This window comes from Oncorhynchus nerka, linkage group LG14 (genome assembly GCF_034236695.1).
Source record: "Oncorhynchus nerka isolate Pitt River linkage group LG14, Oner_Uvic_2.0, whole genome shotgun sequence".
NCBI lineage: Eukaryota > Metazoa > Chordata > Actinopteri > Salmoniformes > Salmonidae > Oncorhynchus > Oncorhynchus nerka.
Window position 1 is genome coordinate 49511126 of NC_088409.1, and position 19578 is coordinate 49530703.

At 45.9% G+C, this 19578-nt stretch overlaps 1 protein-coding gene across 1 annotated transcript in view; it reads left to right on the forward strand.

Annotated features, from left to right (window-relative positions):
* The window catches only part of LOC115141382 (ER membrane protein complex subunit 2-like), a 61532-nt gene extending 43188 nt beyond the window's left edge, over window positions 1-18344 (forward strand). Inside the window, exons 8-11 of the mRNA XM_029680181.2 lie at window positions 1494-1575; window positions 1840-1950; window positions 4903-5007; window positions 18240-18344. Of these exons, the coding sequence (XP_029536041.1) occupies window positions 1494-1575; window positions 1840-1950; window positions 4903-5007; window positions 18240-18320 (379 nt within the window). The 3' untranslated portion in view covers window positions 18321-18344. The remainder of the gene's footprint in view (window positions 1-1493; window positions 1576-1839; window positions 1951-4902; window positions 5008-18239) is intronic.
* Window positions 18345-19578: the final 1234 nt, after the last annotated feature.

A 19578-nucleotide genomic window follows, 5' to 3' on the forward strand; every position in this document is an offset into this window, starting at 1 on the left:
TCTAATGGAGGAATCTTGATCCGTTTGCCCAGTCTAGTTGGGAAAAAGCTTTGGGCTGGAATTCAGTCAAACTGGTATTACAGTTGGTAGAACCAAAAACCAACCATTGTTTGGTGTTCAAAGAAAACAAAGCCAATGTGTGAGTCAAACTAAATGTGCCACCACCACAAGCTAGCAGCGTGGTCTCTGAGCCAAGGCTTAGGGAGTTGGAGCTGAGTGGTGGTGATGATGGTCGGAGGGTGAAGATTGGAGGGTGCGGTACTGCAGTCAGCCAGGGCTCTGCCTGGTGATGGAGGCTGCCTCTCCTCTCGCCGCTGCAGGCTGGGACCACTTCAGGAGCACATCTGAAAGTCTTTATGGGGAGGAAGTGGTAATTGTAAACAGCCCCCAACCTTCCAAATACCCCGATCTCCCTCGCCCCCCCCGCCCCATTCTCTCCCTCTCATTCGAACTTGCCCCTCACTCTCCCCTACCACTCTAATGCTGCTGCTCTCTGGCTTTTGAAGTCCTTTAGACAGATTCTAAATGGGCCGATAGTCTCTTCATGTCGTGCGAGGCAGCATTTGGGCGTTTCTGTTCCTGCCAATATACCCAGCTTGCGTCAGAGCGTCGCCCCCCACTTCTCCCTCTATGTCAGTGAAATGGCTACAAATTTGCATCCTTATCTTGCGTCATTTATGATCCCACCACCACAAGCACAATTTTTGTTTTTTCTGCACATTTCCAAGCACATACAGCATATGCTGGATCACGTACAGTCTCTCTCTACACTACAATTGAGTGCTGGGTTTTGTGTTTTGTCCGATTTTGGTTTAATAGCCCTGTTTTAGTGTTCCGGGTTCATGTAGTCTGTCAAGGCGTGGGAAATTGTGTGTGTGTGTGTGTGTGTGGACTGTGTAATTCTGAGTGTGTGCTGGAGAGAGAAACTTGCATTCCCTTGGACGGGTCCCCTGAAGGAGAAACTGTGTATTAGATGTGTAATGGTTGTAGATTAGCGTGAGGTCAACAGCTCAGCAGTCTGCTGAGAAGTGATCTCATCTGAGTAGGGCACAGTGTGCCAGTTTCTACTGTAGCGCTGACCTCAGGAAGGTATTTAACTAGACATTACCAGAGTGAAAAACACATCGCCAGACAGACAGATTGATCCTGTGTGTCTGGAGACCCCCGCTCCTCTCCTTTTCAATGTTCCACTTTCCAAAACTGAAGAGTTTCGCCAATATAGACATAACCACATAAGCCACCAGATCCCCTTAGTCTGCAAATAAACTTAGTTTGTTGGATGCATCTTCCTAGACTCAAACTTGCCAAAATGGACAGTAAACCAAGGCAGCAGTATAACTTTCTGCCGAACAAATTTACACTCTGATTGGAATAGGTAAACTACATCACAGATGAAATAGAGCACATTTCCCCCCTTGCTATTTAAAAACTCAAAGATTAAATGTCCATCGCTAGTGGTCATCAATCTATTCATTGTTCCCTTGTTTCCACAGCTATGGAAAAGCAGCTTTCTGTCTGGAGGAGCTGATGATGACTAACCCTCACAATCACTTGTACTGTGAGCAGTACGCTGAGGTAGGTATGACTTCTGCATGTCCGTCATCAAGCGGCCTAACGATGGAATAAGGTTTTCTCCCAGCCCTCTACGCGAATGCTCTCTCTCTCACATGGAGGAGCCGGCCGCTGCACTTAACGGTCAGCAGGAATACACGCTCATGAATGTCACAATGTTTACACGGCTTGTCATGTCGTCATGCTTTATTCAGATGCCGTGTAGGCATTGCGTAAGCCCCCCGGCCGGCACGCCTCATACCCGTATTTGAATGCCTTGTCTCACAGGTGAAGTACACCCAGGGGGGGCTGGAAAACCTGGAGCTGTCCAGAAAGTATTTTGCCCAGGCTCTGAAGCTGAACAACAGAAACATGAGGGCCTTGTTCGGTCTGTATATGGTGAGTTCGCACATCTAACTGTCGCATGATAGAGAAGTGAGGGAGGGGGGTGAAAGAGCAACAACTCATCCTTTTTCTCCTGTTGTTTGTCAAACTGTGCAGGCCTGCTACTGCCTTTGTGTAGCGACCATAGAGCCCAGCTTTCAGATAGGTCAATGCTTGGAAAAGTCTGCCCCTTCAAGGTCTCTATTTTGGTAATATTACCCCTCTAAGCTTTCGTACGGGACTTTTTTCATGTTTATGACCAAAAATGACCAAAATAAATAAAGATCAGTGGCAGGACGAAAAAAAAAGGAAAGAGAGGGCGACTGCCTCCCTCCCACGCTCTGTCAGTCCCGGCAGCCCCCGGCCCAGGTTAAACGTTTTGATTTCGTCTGAGCCAAATGCCCCCCTTTCATCTCCATATTTATTTCAACAGGAAGTTGTCCGTTAGCACCAATGCATCATATGTAAGTGAGTCCCGACATAAGAACACAAACGGAGAGTGCAGGAATAAGGGTGGGTGGATGGCCAGAGCGGAGAGAAGCAGCGACACAGGCCTTCCAGTGTTTTCTCTCTACTGCTACAGGGGTTCAAGCAGGTAAAACATCTCATACCCGGAAAGGGGCACAACCACTGGATCCGTTCATGGTCTTTGAAGGGATAGCTTCACTTTTATAGACTACCCTTTCATCTTTCTTAAAGTAGTCAATGGGGTTAAAGTTAGCTAATGTTATTTAAACGAATTCAAACTGTAAATGACTGTCTCTCCAGGCCCGTAGGCTACTTTCAGGGTAAATGGAGAAAGAGGTAGGTCTAAAAAGGTATTCAAGGTGCTAGCTAGCCACAGAACATGCTTAAAAAAGCAGCATCAATTCAAGACCTTCAGATCCCTTAACCTCCAAATGTATTCCTGTTCACCTATGGGGGAATTCCGACCCGAGTTAGGCGCACGTAAATGGAACGTAATTATCTTTGTATGCACTTTTCTCTCGACACGTTGGTAAGCGCTAGGTAGATGAGTAAGCCATTCTGATAAGGGGATTGTAAATAAACATGACAATGGTTTTAGATCTATTTCACCATGCCACTGTCAGTTCTACCCACATTTAGAACTGTCACTCTAGTGTTCCTTTCCTTAGATTTTGCATTATTCCATAGTTAGCTTAGCTTTCTTTCTTTCCTCTGTCACATTTGTGTCGTAGTTCCTGAGGATCGCTAGTAGTTGTGGATCACATTGGGCTAACGTATTGCAAGTTGTGCAGTCATTTGGGACATGCACGGTTCGCAACGACTGGACTGTTCTCAACACAGTTCCATGATTAGTGTGGATTATTAGGGTGGACTTAATGACTACTGTTCAACCACTGCGGTACACTTTTCTCACCTTCCAATATTTTATGGATTGAACCATTTGAATGTCAGCGTTCAGGATGAATCGAACCACTGTATTTTTGATTCACCGATAAAGTTTGTGCGTGTGGTTTTTAAAAATGATTCATAAATACTTTCCTAACCGTAAATAATATACAAGATCAGAATATTTTTGAAATCTAGCAATTGGTGTTGAAAATGTGACAAATATGCATGTATTTAGGCCTACAATGCTTTCTTTCATTGATCCCTAATATTCTGAACCGTTCTCTCTCTATATATTTTAGTGAATCTGTCGAGACAATTCAGATTAAAGGTACACCACATTTTAAAGGGATGGCTTTAGATAAATGCAAGTTTTATTTTTTTATATATTTTTTATTTTACCTTTATTTAACCAGGCAAGTCAGTTAAGAACAAATTCTTATTTTCAATGACGGCCTAGGAACAGTGGGTTAACTGCCTGTGGGAGGGTTTGAATGAAATGTATTCAGTGCGCGCAAGGGAACCACGCCTGCAAAGCCCGTTACGCACCTGTATAAGGTAAGTCTGAATGCCAACTACTGAAGTGTATAGGAAAGGCATACATAGTTACGTAGAGGACTTTATGTTCCTCTGTCAAATCATCCACTGCCACTATTTTGGCCTAACGCTGGTTTCAGGTTTAAATTTGATCATAAAAAAGTTAGTGTCCACAAGGTCCAGAGTTGAAATCCTTGACAAGTGCAAGTTAGTTCCCGACATGGGATTGTGCCAAGGCAATGACTTTCTGACCATTTCATCTGCTTCTGGGTGACCGTGAAGCTTCGTGAACACCACCGAAGGGCAGCTCCTCACCGAAGAGCTATTTGATTTTTTCAGCTTAGTCGTTCAGAGCACCTGATTACACCTGAGTCGTTGGTAGCCGTGACCACTGTGAGGTTAGTGTTAGCCAGTGCTGTGTCTCTGCACTAGCGGGGATCTTCACACGGAGGACGACATCATTCTGGGGTAGTCTGTCAGAGCTGACATCGTAAGCCGGAGGTTATGAAGAAATCCAGAAGCAAAAGCGTTTTTTTTTTTTAAATAAAAGGGGGGAGCAAGGTTGATTTGGGGTGTAGTTAAAGTTTCAGTATGACCATGGGGACTCCTTTGAAGTGCTTCCCGTTCAAGCCTAGTGGGGTTTGCACTTCGGAGACGATGGCAGTAGCATGGGAAAGACATGGGTTTTGTGGTTCTGAGGGGAGCTGGGGTGGGCAGAGAGCATGATTCACATCGCGCTTCGCTCGCCACAGCACCGCGGGTTCTGAAGACATACTGAAGACATGCCGGGCCCTGTCATCACCGGCTATCTATGGTGTTGGAGAAATTAGGGCCCATTAGGCAATACTGCCCTTGGGGGCTGGGGAATTAAATAAAGCACTCACTTTTTCCTCTTCTGTTAACGTTTTTTACGTGTCATCGGGCCAATTTTTTCTCGTCCTGCCCACGGTGGAATTGGTTGCACATTCATCTCAATTATGCTTTTATTGCGATTTTGATATGACGACACCTTTCTTTCTTTCCTCTCCTCTTTCCTCTCTCCCTTGCTTTCCACTCCCTTCTTCTTCCCCTGTGTAGTCAGCAAGCCACATTGCTGCCAGCCCCAAAGTGAACGCCACGGTGAAAAAGGCCAATGTGAAGTATGCTACTTGGGCCACCAATCAAATCAACCGAGCCTATCAGGTGAGTTATGCCAGGTGTCTACTTTAATAATGAAAGCTACACTATTTACATTTTAGTCATTTAGCTCTTATTCAAAGCGATTTACAGTAAAGTGCATACATTTTCCTACTTTTTTACTGGTAATCGAACCCAGAACCCTGGTGTTGCAAGAGCCATGCTATACCGACTGAGCCACATGGGACCTTTCCCACTTGCCTTTTCCACTTAACTGTTCCTATACCACAAGGGTAGTCAACCTTGGTTCTGTACTGCCACAGGTACTTCATGTATTTGATTGAACATTTCCAGGTGATATTAATCTAGCCAATCACTGTTGGTGAGGTTATTGGCAGAATTAAGTGTGGTGCCTAGGGCTGTTACGGAGACCATATTCATCAAAACAGTCATGCTTTTAAAACTCACTGTTAGGAAAAAGATTTCACCTCTCTGTGACGATCAATTTGAAGAAAGAAGTTTAACAACAGGTTGAAACTGAGTGAAAACATTGTCGTTGTGGATGTTGTTTCAAAGCCAAACACAACGAAATGGACAGAGCTTTCTAAGGTGATGATTCATTCAAAGCATTAAGAGGTCACATGTAGGACACCCATACATATATTACAGCTTATGCATAAACATTTGCCTATGTATGTGCCCATGCCCGAAAAAGAAACCTGAATTAAAATAATGTTTGTGCCATTATACAAGACATAGCCTACCGCATATTATGCAAGGCGGAATATAAAAAATATATTAAAAAAGCATAGGATTTTATGTATTTTGTACATTTGTCTAGCCGATTATTCCCAAATTTAAACAAATCCACTTTGAGTGTGGACTGTATTATTATGCATACTGGATGGACTGGTTACCATTGCGGTTTTATCCATGAGTCTGGGAGAGAGTGTATAGGCTTAGTCGATGGTGTTGGTTCATTGATTGTGCAGGGCAGCTTACAGATTTAGCCTACAATTATCGTGAATTTGATTTTGAATAGCCTAGTAATAGGGATTTATTTTCTATTTTCATAATCAATTGGCTGATACATTTACCTTTTACCTACAGAATATCTCACCACTGTGCATTTCCATGTCCTCTTCTCTCCTTCATTCCTTTCTCGAGCGAGCAGAGATGGGGAGCTGTCAACAGTTTAATGAAATATGTTTCGTTGCGAAAACATGTTACTATCGATGTTCCCGAACAGATTTCACTTGTTTTCCCAAATGAACACTTCGTAACTGCAGGAACACAAGTTGGAGATCCCATGGCATACAGGGTTTGGGCGGAGTATTACCTGTCACGCAGCGAGAGGCTGTATGTTCCCCAAACAATGGTTGATGCGTGTTCTTATAAGTCCAGACATTTCTATATGCAATCCCGTGTGAAAGCAGAGTTTTGATGGTTGCCACTAAAAAGAGGAGGATCCCAGCTGCTACTATATTTAGGCGCATTGCTCAGCTGCTCCACTATTAAACTGGAGTAGCCTACCCGGCATGATTTAACTGCGGGAAAGCGGCCTCCATTCGCATATGGATGACTTGTCTTTTTTCCCCCTTCCACTACTCATTTGATAATGGGCCATTCTAAGTCAAAACCAATTTGACCTATTAGTGAAGATTTAATTGAGAATAGTCTGATGGATGATATATGATCACTTGATGAGAGAACAGGGTGTGCAGCCTGAGGCAAGGAATGGCAAAGTTTTTTAGCAATAAAAGAAATATATATATATATATATATATATATATTCAATAGCCTGTAGTTTCATCATGCAGCTCATATATGTTTTGATTTCTAAGGTTTGAATCATTCACAACTAACTCTAAATATAGAGTATAGGACCTGTTTCAATTATCACTTTTACGCCCAACATAGCCACTTCATATGCGCACTGTCCTTTCTATTTTAGTTCAATTATATTATACTTACAATAAAATCGTAACATCGTACAGCCAGATAACATACAGTAGGCCGACTCATATTCGGTTCTTCTGAAATACATTTTCTTCATATCATAATGTTTCTTTAGACCTGCCAAAATAAATAATGGATTTATTGTGTTGGGGTATATTAAATGGATTGATTTGACTTTTTGTAGAATGTAGATGTTCCAAAGGTCAGCGGCTTGTATGCATGGAGTCCTGGAGGATGCCTAACATTACATTTACATTTAAGTCATTTAGCAGACGCTCTTATCCAGAGCGACGACTTACAAATTGGTGCATTCACCTTATGACCTCCAGTGGAACAGTAGTGCATCTAAATCTTTTCAGGGGGAGGGGGGGTGAGAGGGATTACTTTATCCTATCCTAGGTATTCCTTAAAGAGGTGGGGTTTCAGGTGTCTCCGGAAGGTGGTGATTGACTCCGCTGTCCTGGCGTCGTGAGGGAGTTTGTTCCACCATTGGGGGGCCAGAGCAGCGAACAGTTTTGACTGGGCTGAGCGGGAACTGTACTTCCTCAGTGGTAGGGAGGCGAGCAGGCCAGAGGTGGATGAACGCAGTGCCCTTGTTTGGGTGTAGGGCCTGATCAGAGCCTGGAGGTACTGAGGTGCCGTTCCCCTCACAGCTCCGTAGGCAAGCACCATGGTCTTGTAGCGGATGCGAGCTTCAACTGGAAGCCAGTGGAGGGAGCGGAGGAGCGGGGTGACGTGAGAGAACTTGGGAAGGTTGAACACCAGACGGGCTGCGGCGTTCTGGATGAGTTGTAGGGGTTTAATGGCACAGGCAGGGAGCCCAGCCAACAGCGAGTTGCAGTAATCCAGACGGGAGATGACAAGTGCCTGGATTAGGACCTGCGCCGCTTCCTGTGTGAGGCAGGGTCGTACTCTGCGGATGTTGTAGAGCATGAACCTACAGGAACGGGCCACCGCCTTGATGTTAGTTGAGAACGACAGGGTGTTGTCCAGGATCACGCCAAGGTTCTTAGCGCTCTGGGAGGAGGACACAATGGAGTTGTCAACCGTGATGGCGAGATCATGGAACGGGCAGTCCTTCCCCGGGAGGAAGAGCAGCTCCGTCTTGCCGAGGTTCAGCTTGAGGTGGTGATCCGTCATCCACACGGATATGTCTGCCAGACATGCAGAGATGCGATTCGCCACCTGGTCATCAGAAGGGGGAAAGGAGAAGATTAATTGTGTGTCGTCTGCATAGCAATGATAGGAGAGACCATGTGAGGTTATGACAGAGCCAAGTGACTTGGTGTATAGCGAGAATAGGAGAGGGCCTAGAACAGAGCCCTGGGGGACACCAGTGGTGAGAGCACGTGGTGTGGAGACGGATTCTCGCCACGCCACCTGGTAGGAGCGACCTGTCGGGTAGGACGCAATCCAAGCGTGGGCCGCGCCGGGAGATGCCCAACTCGGAGAGGGTGGAGAGGAGGATCTGATGGTTCACAGTATCGAAGGCAGCCGATAGGTCTAGAAGGATGAGAGCAGAGGAGAGAGAGTTAGCTTTAGCAGTGCGGAGCGCCTCCGTGATACAGAGAAGAGCAGTCTCAGTTGAATGACTAGTCTTGAAACCTGACTGATTTGGATCAAGAAGGTCATTCTGAGAGAGATAGCGGGAGAGCTGGCCAAGGACGGCACGTTCAAGAGTTTTGGAGAGAAAAGAAAGAAGGGATACTGGTCTGTAGTTGTTGACATCGGAGGGATCGAGTGTAGGTTTTTTCAGAAGGGGTGCAACTCTCGCTCTCTTGAAGACGGAAGGGACGTAGCCAGCGGTCAGGGATGAGTTGATGAGCGAGGTGAGGTAAGGGAGGAGGTCTCCGGAAATGGTCTGGAGAAGAGAGGAGGGGATAGGGTCAAGCGGGCAGGTTGTAGGGCGGCCGGCCGTCACAAGACGCGAGATTTCATCTGGAGAGAGAGGGAGAAAGAGGTCAGAGCACAGGGTAGGGCAGTGTGAGCAGAACCAGCGGTGTCGTTTGACTTAGCAAACGAGGATCGGATGTCGTCGACCTTCTTTTCAAAATGGTTGACGAAGTCATCTGCAGAGAGAGGAGGAGGGGGAGGAGGATTCAGGAGGGAGGAGAAGGTTGCAAAGAGCTTCCTAGGGTTAGAGGCAGATGCTTGGAATTTAGAGTGGTAGAAAGTGGCTTTAGCAGCAGAGAGAGAAGAGGAAAATGTAGAGAGGAGGGAGTGAAAGGATGCCAGGTCCGCAGGGAGGCGAGTTTTCCTCCATTTCCGCTCGGCTGCCCGGAGCCCTGTTCTGTGAGCTCGCAATGAGTCGTCGAGCCACGGAGCGGGGAGGGGAGGACCGAGCCGGCCTGGAGGATAGGGGACATAGAGAGTCAAAGGATGCAGAAAGGGAGGAGAGGAGGGTTGAGGAGGCAGAATCAGGAGATAGGTTGGAGAAGGTTTGAGCAGAGGGAAGAGATGATAGGATGGAAGAGGAGAGAGTAGCGGGGGAGAGAGAGCGAAGGTTGGGACGGCGCGATACCATCCGAGTAGGGGCAGTGTGGGAAGTGTTGGATGAGAGCGAGAGGGAGAAGGATACAAGGTAGTGGTCGGAGACTTGGGGAGTTGCAACGAGGTTAGTGGAAGAACAGCATCTAGTAAAGATGAGGTCGAGCGTATTTCCTGCCTTGTGAGTAGGGGGAAGGTGAGAGGGTGAGGTCAAAAGAGGAGAGGAGTGGAAAGAAGGAGGCAGAGAGGAATGAGTCAAAGGTAGGCGTGGGGAGGTTAAAGTCGCCCAGAACTGTGAGAGGTGAGCCGTCCTCAGGAAAGGAGCTTATCAAGGCATCAAGCTCATTGATGAACTCTCCGAGGAACCTGGAGGGCGATAAATGATAAGGATGTTAAGCTTGAAAGGGCTGGTAACTGTGACAGCATGGAATTCAAAGGAGGCGATAGACAGATGGGTAAGGGGAGAAAGAGAGAATGACCACTTGGGAGAGATGAGGATCCCGGTGCCACCACCCCGCTGACCAGAAGCTCTCGGGGTGTGCGAGAACACGTGGGCAGACGAAGAGAGAGCAGTAGGAGTAGCAGTGTTGTCTGTGGTGATCCATGTTTCCGTCAGTGCCAAGAAGTCGAGGGACTGGAGGGAGACATAGGCGGAGATGAACTCTGCCTTGTTGGCCGCAGATCGGCAGTTCCAGAGGCTACCGGAGACCTGGAACTCCACGTGGGTCGTGCGCGCTGGGACCACCAGATTAGGGTGGCCGCGGCCACGCGGTGTGGAGCGTTTGTATGGTCTGTGCAGAGAGGAGAGAACAGGGATAGACAGACACATAGTTGACAGGCTACACAAGAGGCTACGCTAATGCAAAGGAGATTGGAATGACAAGTGGACTACACGTCACGAGTGTTCAGAGAGTTAAGCTTACGTAGCAAGAATCTTATTGACTAAAATGATTAAAATGATACAGTACTGCTGAAGTAAGCTGGCAGAGGCTGCGTTGTTGACTAAGAGGCTAGCTGGCATTGGCTGCGTTGTTGACACTACACTAATCAAGTCGTTCCGTTGAGTGTAATAGTTTCTACTGTGCTGCTATTCGGGGCTAGCTGGCTAGCTAGCAGTGTTGATTACGTTACGTTGCGTTAAAAGAACGACAATAGCTGGCTAGCTAACCTAGGAAATCGCTCTAGACTACACAATGTTTGTTAATTAACGGTAATTTACCTTGAGACCAGTAGTCTTGACAACATCCAGCTGCCAAAATGTCATGACCACCACAGCCCTAGTGGTGCATGACTGTTTGGGACGAAATCCCTGCAGTGGCACTTCAGGACCAGGTTTACCTACCCAAGCTATGCAATAACTTAATCCCTTGCATACCCTTGAGTCCTTGGTCTATGCGAACCACCCTACTTACCCTCTGAGGCCACGGCTGTACTGAGAATGGTTTTGACCGGGGGGGGGGGGGGACCGGGGGGGGGGGACCACAAGGCCCGCTCTGATATCTTTTTTTGTTACTGTGCCTGTGTTGAATCATGTAAGATTTGAGTGGAACTTAAATGACCAGTATAAGTCATTATTATGAGCAATGATTTAGGAATCCTTGTGAGTAATTATTAGCTAGGTTGCCACTTGTTGTTCGGCTATTGAAATTGTACTTCAGTTCATGAAAATAAATAGCTAGCCAGCTACTTAACTCTGTCTCAAGCTAACATTATAAGCAGCCAGCTAGCTTAATCTGGCTAGTGAGGCTCGACCAGACCGGGTTATGTGTTGTGAAGCTAGCCACAGGATTAGGCACAATAGTGGAATGTGCGGTTTGCCTTCAATATAAAAGTATGTCATTGACAGTGATGCAAATGAATACAAATAGTAGAATTATGTTGTGCTTTTATTTTGAAGGCTAACTGCAAAGTCCACTATTGTGCCTAATCCTGTGGCTGAAAGAAATAGGTTTTGATTATGTTTCACTGGTGATGGGGACATATGTAAATGCCAACAAAATAACATTTTGGTCAGTGTGTGTTTAATCTTTTTTTAACTAGGCAAATCAGTTCAGAACAAAATTCTTATTTACAATGACAGCCTACCCCGGAAGACGCTGGGCTAATTGTGCGCCGCCCTATGGGACTTCCAATCACGGCCAGATAGTGACTGTAGTGACACCTCTTGCACTGAGATGCAGTGCTTTAGACCGCTGTGTCCATGTGTGTATGTTAACTATTTAACTGTACTAGAATGCTTATAAGGACGCTATAATTTTAAATATCGGGTGTTGGTATCGTTTTTCTTTTGGCAAGGAAAATATTGGATATCGCTATCAGACAAAAATGTCATCGGTGCATCACTAGTATCTAACACTTTGGGTGTTGATTAATCAAGAACACTTAACTGTGTTGGTTTTCTAACACTAAGTGTTGTCAATCAATCAGGCACACTTTACAATATTAAGCTCAACATCGTGGGTGTGGAAAATGTACACTGCTCAAAAAAATAAAGGGAAAACACTAAAATAACACATCCTAGATCTGAATGAATGAAATATTCTTATTAAATACTTTTTTCTTTACATAGTTGAATGTGCTGACAACAAAATCACACAAAAATGATTAATGGAAATCAAATTTATCTACCCATGGAGGTCCTCCTCCCAGACCTGGATTAAAGCATCTGCCAACTCCTGGACAGTCTGTGGTGCAATGTGGCGTTGGTGGATGGAGCGAGACATGATGTCCCAGATGTGCTCAATTGGATTCAGGTCTGGGGAACGGGCGGGCCAGTCCATAGCATCAATGCCTTCCTCTTGCAGGAACTGCTGACACACTCCAGCCACATGATGTCTAGCATTGTCTTGCATTAGGAGGAACCCAGGGCCAACCGCACCAACATATGGTCTCACAAGGGGTCTGAGGATCTCATCTCGGTACCTAATGGCAGTCAGGCTACCTCTGGCGAGCACATGGAGCCCCAAAGAAATGCCACCCCACACCATGACTGACCCACCGCCAAAGCGGTCATGCTGGAGGATGTTGCAGACAGCAGAACGTTCTCCACGGCGTCTCCAGACTGTCACGTCTGTCACATGTGCTCAGTGTGAACCTGCTTTCAGCTGTGAAGAGCACAGGGGGCCAGTGGCGAATTTGCCAATCTTGGTATTCTCTGGCAAATGCCAAACATCCTGCACGGTGTTGGGCTGTAAGCACAACCCCCACCTGTGGACGTCGGGCTCTCATACCACCCTCATGGAGTCTGTTTCTGACAGTTTGAGCAGACACATGCACATTTGTGGCCTGCTGGGGGTCATTTTGCAGGGCTCTGGCAGTGCTCCCCCTGCTCCTCCTTGCACAAAGGCGGAGGTAGCGGTCCTGCTGCTGGGTTGTTGCCTTCCTACGGCCTCCTCCACGTCTCCTGATGTACTGGCCTGTCTCCTGGTAGCGCCTCCATGCTCTGGACACTACGCTGACAGACACAGCAAACCTTCTTGCCACAGCTCGCATTGATGTTCCATCCTGGATGAGCTGCACTACCTGAGCCACTTGTGTGGGTTGTAGACTCCGTCTCATGCTACCACTAGAGTGAAAGCACCGCCAGCATTCAAAAGTGACCAAAACATCAGCCAGGAAGCATAGGAACTGAGAAGTGGTCTGTGGTCCCCACCTGCAGAACCATTCCTTTATTGGGGGTGTCTTGCTAATTGCCTATAATTGACCTGTTGTCTATTCCATTTGCACAACAGCATGTGATATTTATTGTCAATCAGTGTTACTTCCTAAGTGGACAGTTTGATTTCACAAAAGTGTGATTGACTTGGAGTTACATTGTGTTGTTTAAGTGTTCCCTTTTTTTTGAGCAGTGTATTAACATTTTAAGTGTTTCTATTTGGTTTTTTGAGTAAATGCACAAGGGAAAATACCATATGTGTGTTTGGTCTCCACTCTGAGCCAGAGCCACACCCTTTATCAGCCAGGGAACAGGAAGAGGGGCCCGGCTAGCAACCGGTTGGGCTGTGTTTTGTTTCAAGTTGGCTGGTAATGGCAGGGGCAGCAAAGCAGCGGGACCCCACCCTGCGTGTGAGAGGAAAAATGACAAGGCGCAAGGTTGACTTGACTCTTAACTCCAACTCTGAGTGTTTTTATCTCCTCCTTTTTAAATGGGCACTGGGCTATTTGAAAGGGAGCCGCTGTGGAACGTTGTGGGCCTCCGCAGGGCTGGCCTGACTGTTTGTGCTGACTGATTGATGGGGGCTTTAAAGGGTTACTCGTGTCAGCCGTCCTGCTTTTATTACCCACTGTACCTGGTGATTGTCATACCTCAGTGCGAAGAAAGGCGGCAGGTGAGTGGTGTTGTGGAAGCAAACGCCACAATGGGGTCAAAGCGACTGGGGCAAGGCCGTTAAACGTTTTATTACTGAAAACTGAAAGGGTCCGGCTTTGACATGTAAAGAACCCAGAGGAGAGAAGACCTGATAGCGTCATATTTATTTATATATTTTATTTTTTGAATTTTACCCCCTTTTTCTCCCCAATTTCGTGGTATCCAATTGTTTAGTAGCTACTATCTTGTCTCATCACTACAACTCCCGTACGGGCTCGGGAGAGACTAAGGTTGAAAGTCATGCGTCCTCCGATACACAACCCAACCAAGCTGCACTGCTTCTTAACACAGAGCCATCCAACCCGGAAGCCAGCCGCACCAATGTGTCTGAGGAAAAACCGTGCACCTGGCATCTTGGTTAGCGCGCACTGAACCCGGCCCGCCACAGGAGTCGCTGGTGCGCGATGAGACAAGGATTTCCCTACCGGCCAAACCCTCCCTAACCCGGACGACGCTAGGCCACGACAGAGCCTGGGCGCGAACCCAGAGTCTCTGGTGGCGCAATTGGCGCTGCAGTACAGCGCCCTTAACCACTGCACCACCCGGGAGGCAGTGATCGCGTCATATTGACTCAAAACAAATAAACTTTTTTAATTACTCTGTCGTTTTTAGAATCTTAATATCACAAACAGAATTTGTGTTTTAAAAGGACATGTCATTTTTTTCCACCCTGACCGTCATTCACCGCCAGTCATTCACTGGCAGTCAAAGTGCACAGCTGATGGCCCATCCAAACTACACCTAAACTATACTGAATGAAAATATAAATGCAACGTAAAATGTTGGTTTCATAAGCTGAAATCAAAGATCCCAGAAAGCTTATTTCTTTCAAATGCTGTGCACAAGTTTGTTTTACATCCCTGTTAATGAGCATTTCTCCTTTGCCAAGATAATCGATCCACCTGACAGGTGTTGCATATCAAGAAGCTGATTAAACAGCACAATCATTACACAGGTGTACCTTGTGCTGGGGAGAATGAAAGGCCACTCTAAATGTGCAGGTTTGTCACACAACACAATGCCACAAATGTCGTAAGTTTTGAGGGAGTGTGCAATTGTCATGCTGACTGTAGGAATGTCCACCAAAGCTGTTGCCAGAGAATTGAATGTTAATTTCTGTACCATAAGTCGCCTCCAACATCGTTTAAGAGAATTAGGCAGTACGTCCAACCGGCCTCAAAACCGCAGAACATGTGAAACCTTGCCAGCCGAGGACCTCCATCTGGCTTCTTCACCTGCAGGATCGTCTGAGACCAGCCACTCGGACAGCTGATGAAACTGAGGAGTATTTTTGTCTGAAATAAAGCCCTTTTGTTCGGAAAAACAAATTCTGACATGAACTTCGATTAAGGCAGCTCTCTGCTCATGATGGTAGTATGGCAGGCCATTTTGGGGTCAACAAGACGTGTGACTGTATTTCGGATAAGAACTTCTGGTCTGAAACGGGATGTTTTTTTCTTACTGTAAATCCTGTTGCGTTTTCCAGTGGACGGGTAAACCGAACCAAGCTGTACCGGTTGCACCTTTGCATCCTATTCTTGCTTTTGACTAACCTTTCAGCAGGGTTCTGGTGGATTTTGTTGGTCTTTTGCCCCAACTGGTAACCAGTTTCTCTTAACCAACAATGCATTTCAAGAAATAGATGGTTAAGGGCTTGTAAAGTAAGCATTTCACTGTTGTATTCGGCGCATGTGACAAATCCATTTTGATTTGATCATGTGTGCTGACACTCTTTTCCATTCCACTAAGGAACATCATTTTGGAGACCAGTTTTGTTTTGGTTGCGCTCGTTCGAAGGGGATGAGAGTTATAGAAGCATATGTGAGTTTTTCGAAAACACTTGTGTGTTAGGCAACTATAGGAAAGAAAATTGAGGGGGCTGTTTTGTCTTGTATTTAATTGTTGACAGACAGTAGACGCCATGTTTATATTGGAGAAGGCGACTCATTTTAGTAGTGATGCGTTTATGTTGGTTATGTTGTGCAATAAAGTTGTTTTCTGTTGGTGGTGAGCAACTATAGGATATATTTGTAGTCTGAAGGGGGAAGGTGTTACAGGTTTTGATTTTCCCATTTATGTTATGAGGTTGGTCTTTAGCTTGTTCGCACGCAGGGCGCATCGATTGCCGCCATTGTGTTACACCTGTGCTGGTTGCCATCTCGTTAGTTGGAAGGTATTTCACCTGTGCTGGCCCAGATGCTAGTTAAGAGTGGCTGGTCCAGTGCTCCAGTTGTTCGACGCAAACAATCCTCTATCTGAATTCCTTGATTTTCGTTTTGCTCCACCTTTTTGGTTTGCTTCCTGTCTTTAAGTTTGGTGTGGGTTATTCTTTTGTTTGCCTCTTAGTGGGCAAATTTAGTGGGGAACTCATGGTGGGTGTCTTTTAGGTCCCAGTTGTTGCTATGCAACTTTCAGTGGACACCCCTATGAGTGTCTTTTATAACCCCTCCTAAAACTCCACCTGTTTCGTTTTAGTTGTTGTCAGTGACTCTTTGTTAGTTCACCCTTCTGTTTGAGTGACATTTTTGGTTTTCTTGCAGGGGAATGTAACAAATAGAGTCCCAGGATATTAACCAAGATATGGTCAGTATGCCAGGGTTCTCTCCAAACAAGAGGGGTGCTGTGCCACTATGTAAAGATTTATAAGAAAATGTATCCGATATTTAGCAATGATGGAGTAACTATCTCTGATCGGCAATGAATGACATGATTGCGGAACAGGCGGTATCATTTTCCTCAATTAATTCAGCCTGCTTTTAAAATGTGCTGTCTCGACACGCAGTGCATCCGGAGAACGTCTTTTTTGAATCATAGGTCTCGTATTGGCAGCAAGTATGAAATGGCACACATTCTTTTATAGCCTGAACTGTAGGGGTTTCCTGTAGTGTTTATTAACAACATTAGATGTGGTATATTGGCCATATATCACCCCCCCAAGGTGCCTTATTGCGGTTATAAACTGGTTACCAACATAATTAGAGCAGTAAAAAATAAATGTTTTGTCATATACCACTGCTTTTCAGCCAATCAGCATTCAGGGCTCGAACCACCCAGTTTATAGTGTGGTTTTCATAATGATTTTATTGAGAAAAGGCCAAAGATGTCCTCCGACGCGTTGCTCTAACTTGTCTGTGTGCTCTCCTCCCAGCAGCAGATGTGGCCTTACACACAAGACACACACATCGACGCTGCTGTCCCTGTAGCAGTTATTATAATGAGAACAGAGGTGTAGTCTACCGCACAACTCACTAATGCCAAGTCCCTGTGGGTGTTGTTGCAGGGGTAGGTTCTCTTAGTCTCTGTAGTTTGGGGACAGGGCTGAGAGGAGAGGACCCCCCCCCTGAGTTCCGATAATAGCAGGGCTGATTGTGGTTTAATTGGGAGATTGAGGGGCTGTGTGTGTGAGTCACAGAGGAAGTCCAGTCTGGCCCGTGTACACACACACACACACAGAGGGAGGCAGAGATTAGTAGCAATGCTTTATGGGTTTGTTTGGGGCTGTCCAGGCGAGGGGCCGTGAGACAATGAGTCATCAGGACGTCCTGGCCCTCCCTCTCTCTCACCTCTCCCCCTACTCACACACAGACACCTGGCTTTTTTGCAACAGGCCAGGAACATCCCTGACTCCAGGTGGTGCTTCTTTTCTCTTGGCCCCGTTAGTCAGGAATTGCACATGGCCAATCTTTATTCATCATGGTGCTTCATTTGTTTCTGTCAAGTTATCATTCTAGGTTTGTCAGGCTGCTGATGTGACATTCCAACGTTGCCCCATTATGCTGTGGAGTTATATACACTGAGTATACAAAACATTAAGAACACCTGCTTTCCATGACAGACTGACCAGGTGAATCCAGGTGAAGGCTATGATCTCTTATTGATGTCACCTGTTAAATCGACTTCAATCTGTGTAGATGATAGGGAGGAGACAGGTTAAAGAATGTTTTTTAAGCATTGAGATAATTGAGACATGGATTGTGTGTGTGTCATTGAGGATAAATGTGCAAGACAAGATTTAAGTGACTATGAACGGGGTACGGTAGTAGGTGCCAGCCGCACCGGTCTGTGTCAAGAACTGTTAGGCTGCTGGGTTTTTCATGCTCATCAGTTTCCCGTGTGAATCAAGAATTGTTCAAAGGACATCCAGCCAACTTGACACAACTGTGGGAAGCATTGGAGTCAACATGGGCCAGCATCCCTTTGGAACGCTTTCAACAACTTGTAGAGTCCATACCCCGACGAATTGAGGCTGTTCTGAGGGCAACTCGATATTCGGAAGGTGTTCCCAATGTGTGGTATACTTTGTTTTGTTTAGTCTGTTTCGACCTGATGTGGTGGAGCGTGATATGGGGCTATGAGGTTATCGTGACATTAAGTGTGCGCTAGTGTTTTGGCTTGGCTGGCTCTCCTTCAGCCAGCCCTGTGCTTTGGTCTCTTAAAAAGATGTGAAGAGTCGATGTTTTTTTCTCTTCTCTCTGTCATGCAGCTGGCCGGTCGCGGGACAAAGGAGAACAAATGCTCCGTGAAGGCCGTGGAGGAGATGCTGGAGTCCATCACCATGTCCTAGGCCCCACCCCAACTCTTACCCCCCTACCCTATTCTACATGGCTCAACATAGCAGCTCTGTTGGCTCAATGCTGTGCACCCCCCCAGACTCGACCACCACCTCCCCTCCCCCTGTTATTAGATGATTTAAAGCAGGACTGGAGCCCTATATAGTGCAGTACTTTTAACCCAAGCCCAATCTGAGCAAATATTGTGCACTATATGAGATATAGGGTGACATTTGAGATGTAGGACAGGTAGAGGATGCTCCCGCATTGTGATCAGGGACTGAGGTGTGAGTAGAGAAGAGGCTGTAATAAATGCTAATGAGAGGCCCGAGACAGGTCCGTCTGTATGCAGCTAGGCCCTCGTCTGTAAATGAAATAAAATCAAATGTTTTTTATCTTAACTATAGTTTTTTTTTCTCTGTCAGTCCATCCAGATGTCTTAATAAAGGTTTGAATTGTTTGTTGTCTGGAGCAAATTTTCTCATTTCAGTGGGTTGGTCTTTTTGGTTTTTCCTGGGTCCTATTAGGTTTTGTGTATAGGACCAATCTTATCAGTACATTGGCTCAACTGTTAATGATAACGGCGGATTCATTACTTTTATGATGATAATAATGATAAAATCCTCTCTGTAAGCTTTCTCTGAACTTATGGTGATTGAGCCCCAGCCACTCTAACCACTCTACCCCACCAGTAGCAACAGCAGAGCAATCAGCAACACTAGAGCAGTCTGCTTAAACCATTTTCCAGTGAGCGGGAGAGGTGTCATTAAACGGTTAGCAGCGAGGCTAAAGGCCTTTGCTTCTCACACTGGATCCAGCTGTGAATCCCGCCCTTCAATTACCCAGACACCATAAGGGCTCTGTAACTGCAACGCTCGGTGGCGCGGGAGATCACCTCTGTCATTTCAGTTTAGGGAGACCCAGAGCACACGGACTGGCTGCCAGTAATTAAAAAACACAGACAAATCAAATTCATGACTCTGAGAACGTTCAGTGGTGGGAAAAGTATCTAATTTTCATACTTAAAAGTAAAGATACCTTGAAATAAAATGACTCAAGTAGAAGTCACCCAGTGAAATACTACTTGAGGTAAAGTCCAAAAACATTTGGGTTTAAATGTACTTAAGTATCAAAAATAATAATAATTTAAAATGTCTTATATTAAGCAAACCAGACGACGCCCTTTTCTTGTTTTTTATTTATTTACGGATAGCCAGGGTCACAGTTCAACACTCGGACATAATTTACAAATGAAGCAATTGTGTTTTGTGA